Source organism: Rhinopithecus bieti, unplaced genomic scaffold (assembly GCF_001698545.2).
Source record: "Rhinopithecus bieti isolate Rb0 unplaced genomic scaffold, ASM169854v2 scaffold_27016, whole genome shotgun sequence".
Taxonomy (NCBI): domain Eukaryota; kingdom Metazoa; phylum Chordata; class Mammalia; order Primates; family Cercopithecidae; genus Rhinopithecus; species Rhinopithecus bieti.
Genome location: NW_016812222.1, coordinates 1,346 through 3,913, shown reverse-complemented (window position 1 = coordinate 3,913; position 2,568 = coordinate 1,346). Strand labels below are relative to the sequence as shown.

The 2,568-nt window shown below is 47.9% G+C and overlaps 1 protein-coding gene across 1 annotated transcript in view; it reads right to left on the bottom strand.

Annotated features, from left to right (window-relative positions):
• Positions 1 to 1,615, bottom strand: part of LOC108544516 (signal-regulatory protein beta-1-like) — a 17,938-nt gene extending 16,323 nt beyond the window's left edge. Inside the window, exon 1 of the mRNA XM_017895689.1 lies at positions 1,237 to 1,615. Coding sequence (XP_017751178.1) covers positions 1,237 to 1,615 — 379 coding nt within the window. The remainder of the gene's footprint in view (positions 1 to 1,236) is intronic.
• Positions 1,616 to 2,568: the final 953 nt, after the last annotated feature.

Sequence of the window (2,568 nt, the reverse complement as noted above, 5' to 3'; positions counted from 1 at the left end):
GTATACATGCAGAAATCAGAAGAGTCAAGGGGAAGAAAACCACCTAAATGTGAGGTGCATTCTGAACCTTCGTGAAATTAATGAAAAAAGGAATGCTGGCTCTCTGACCCAGGGTTCTGTTTGAGGAGCTTTTATTTAGTGCCTATGATGCACCAGCCTCTTCTGTGGAGACCGTGTCTAACACAGGGGAAGGAAGGAGACTGCCTCGATTCACACATCGACTCTGGCTCCAATTCTGTCATTATCTGGCCCTGTGACCATGGACAAGGCCCCTGACATGTCTTGGCTTCAGTCTCCCATCTGTAAAGGGGGTTGGGCTAGATGGTCTGAAGATCCTTTCTGTGCTGACATTCCAGAATTCAGAGTTAGGATGTGGCTCTTGGGCTTCTGGCAGGAAACCCCAAATACGCATTGTTTCTGCCTTATATGGAGAACCCCTATGTCACCCAGTTGTGGGACCTCTTTCCTGAGGTGAGGGACATTCTGAGACGATGCAGCTCTGCTCGGAGCCCATGGTGACTGTGTGACTCAGTCCCCGAATCCCACAAAGGTTTCCCAAATGGACCCACAGCAAATGTCAAACTTATTGGCATCTCCTCCCACCAGGCCATCAGATTCAACAGTGAATGTGCCTCCCGGGAATCTTCCCTGTAGGGTGTTTGTGAAGATTAAATTAAAAAAAGAAAAAAACATGATTTACCCTCTCCATGCCCTGGATGGATTTCTCCTCGTTAGAAGGGAAGAGAATGTAAGCTTGGTAGGGAAGTGCTTTGGGCTGTTTCATTCACTGCTCTTTGCACAGCATCCAGGGCAGAGCCTGGTGCACAGTGGGGTCTCAGTGAGTGCCTGCTGCATAAAGAAGAGACTCAGCCACCCTGAGGGGGAAGCCTTCTCTGGAAGCAGAAGGCAAGGTCCAGACCTGTGCCTGGGCAAGTCACTCAGTCTGTCAGTTCCCTCATCTGTGGAACCAAAGGGCTGGGTCAGCTTTGGAAAGACAAGAGCTGTAGAGCCACAGACTGGGGATGCTGTCTTTTCCATCATTTACAAGCCATGGAGCCTCGAGTGACTACCATGACATCTCCAAGCCTCAACTCACGTGATCCGGAGAAGGGGTGACATCAGATCATGAAAATGAGCAGCCGCCACCACACCTGATTGTTGCTCTAAGAATGGATAATGTAATTATTGACTTACTGTCACACACCAGGGGACGAAGGAGGCCCGCGCTGTACTCACCACGCACAGACAGCTCAGTGCCTGCTCCAGACTTCAACTCCACATTGGGGTTCCCTTTCCGGAACTTCACACAGTAGTAGGTGCCGGCATCTGCTGGGGTGATATTACTGATGCGAATGGAAAAGTCCATGTTGCTTCTCTTTGTGGGGTCTAAAACAGTTGTTACCCGGGGGAAGTGGCCTTCTTTCTGACTGTAGATTACTTCCCGGCCTGGTCCAGCTCCTCTGAACCACTGGATGGGCCCCACAGGGATCAGGGAGGTCACAGTGCAGTTCAGAGTGGCCGACTCTCCAGCTGCAACTGATACGGACTTCTTAGGCTGAATCACCTGCAGCTCCTCCTCACCCACCACTCCTGGAAAGGAGCACAAAGGAGTCATTTTTTCATCCTTACATGATCCTGTGTGTTTCCTCAAGTGTTTATCAATGACTTTCATTGACTGGGTGCACACTAGGAGCAGGCCTTGAGCTCAGCCCACTACAGGTATTTTCTCATTTAACCCTCACAACTGGCCTGTAACATAAGACTGTAATATAAGCGAGGACACTGAGGCAGAGAGGTTCACTTTCCTTTTCCTTACTGTCTTTTGTTCTTTATGTTTGCTTTCTTTTCTTTTTTCTTATTTCTTTTCTTTCTTTCTTTCTTTCTTTTTTTTTTTTTTTTTTTTTTTTTTTTTTTTTTTTTTTTTTTTTTTTTTTTGAGACAGGGTCTTGCTCTGTCTGCTGCCCAGGCTGGAGTGCAGTGGTGCAATCACAGCTCACTGTAGCTTCAAGCACCCAGGCTCAAGTGATCCTTTCACCCTGGTCTCCCAAGTAGCTGGGTCCACAGGTGCATTCCACCATACCTGGTCAATTTTTATATTTTTCGTAGTGACACAGTTTTGCTCTTTGCCCAGACTGGTCTCTAACTCTTGGGCTCAAGCAATCCATCTGCCTTGGCCTTCCAAACTGCTGGGATTACAGATGTGAGCCACCACGCCTAGTCAAGAGGTTCAATTTTAATGTAGAGCTTTGGGTTGAGGACCTGAGTAGAATTATTGAGTCCTCCTTGGAAGTGCCATGTTTTGCCAAATATGGCCTCCAACTGTGGCTACATGGAGTGTGGCACTTTTGTATCACTGGATTGGGTGGGGCCCTGTGACTTCTTTAGACCACTGAGTTTTGAGCAGAAGTGTTGGGTATAATTTGTGGGCTGTGTGTTTAACTACAAGAGCCTCTATGGATCAATTTCTCCCTTTCAGAGACCCACAAGGCTCTGATGGGGCCTGCTCCTTTGCCTGGATGTGTGAATGACCATTGCATGCAGAACTGCCAATACACACCGAATATGTAG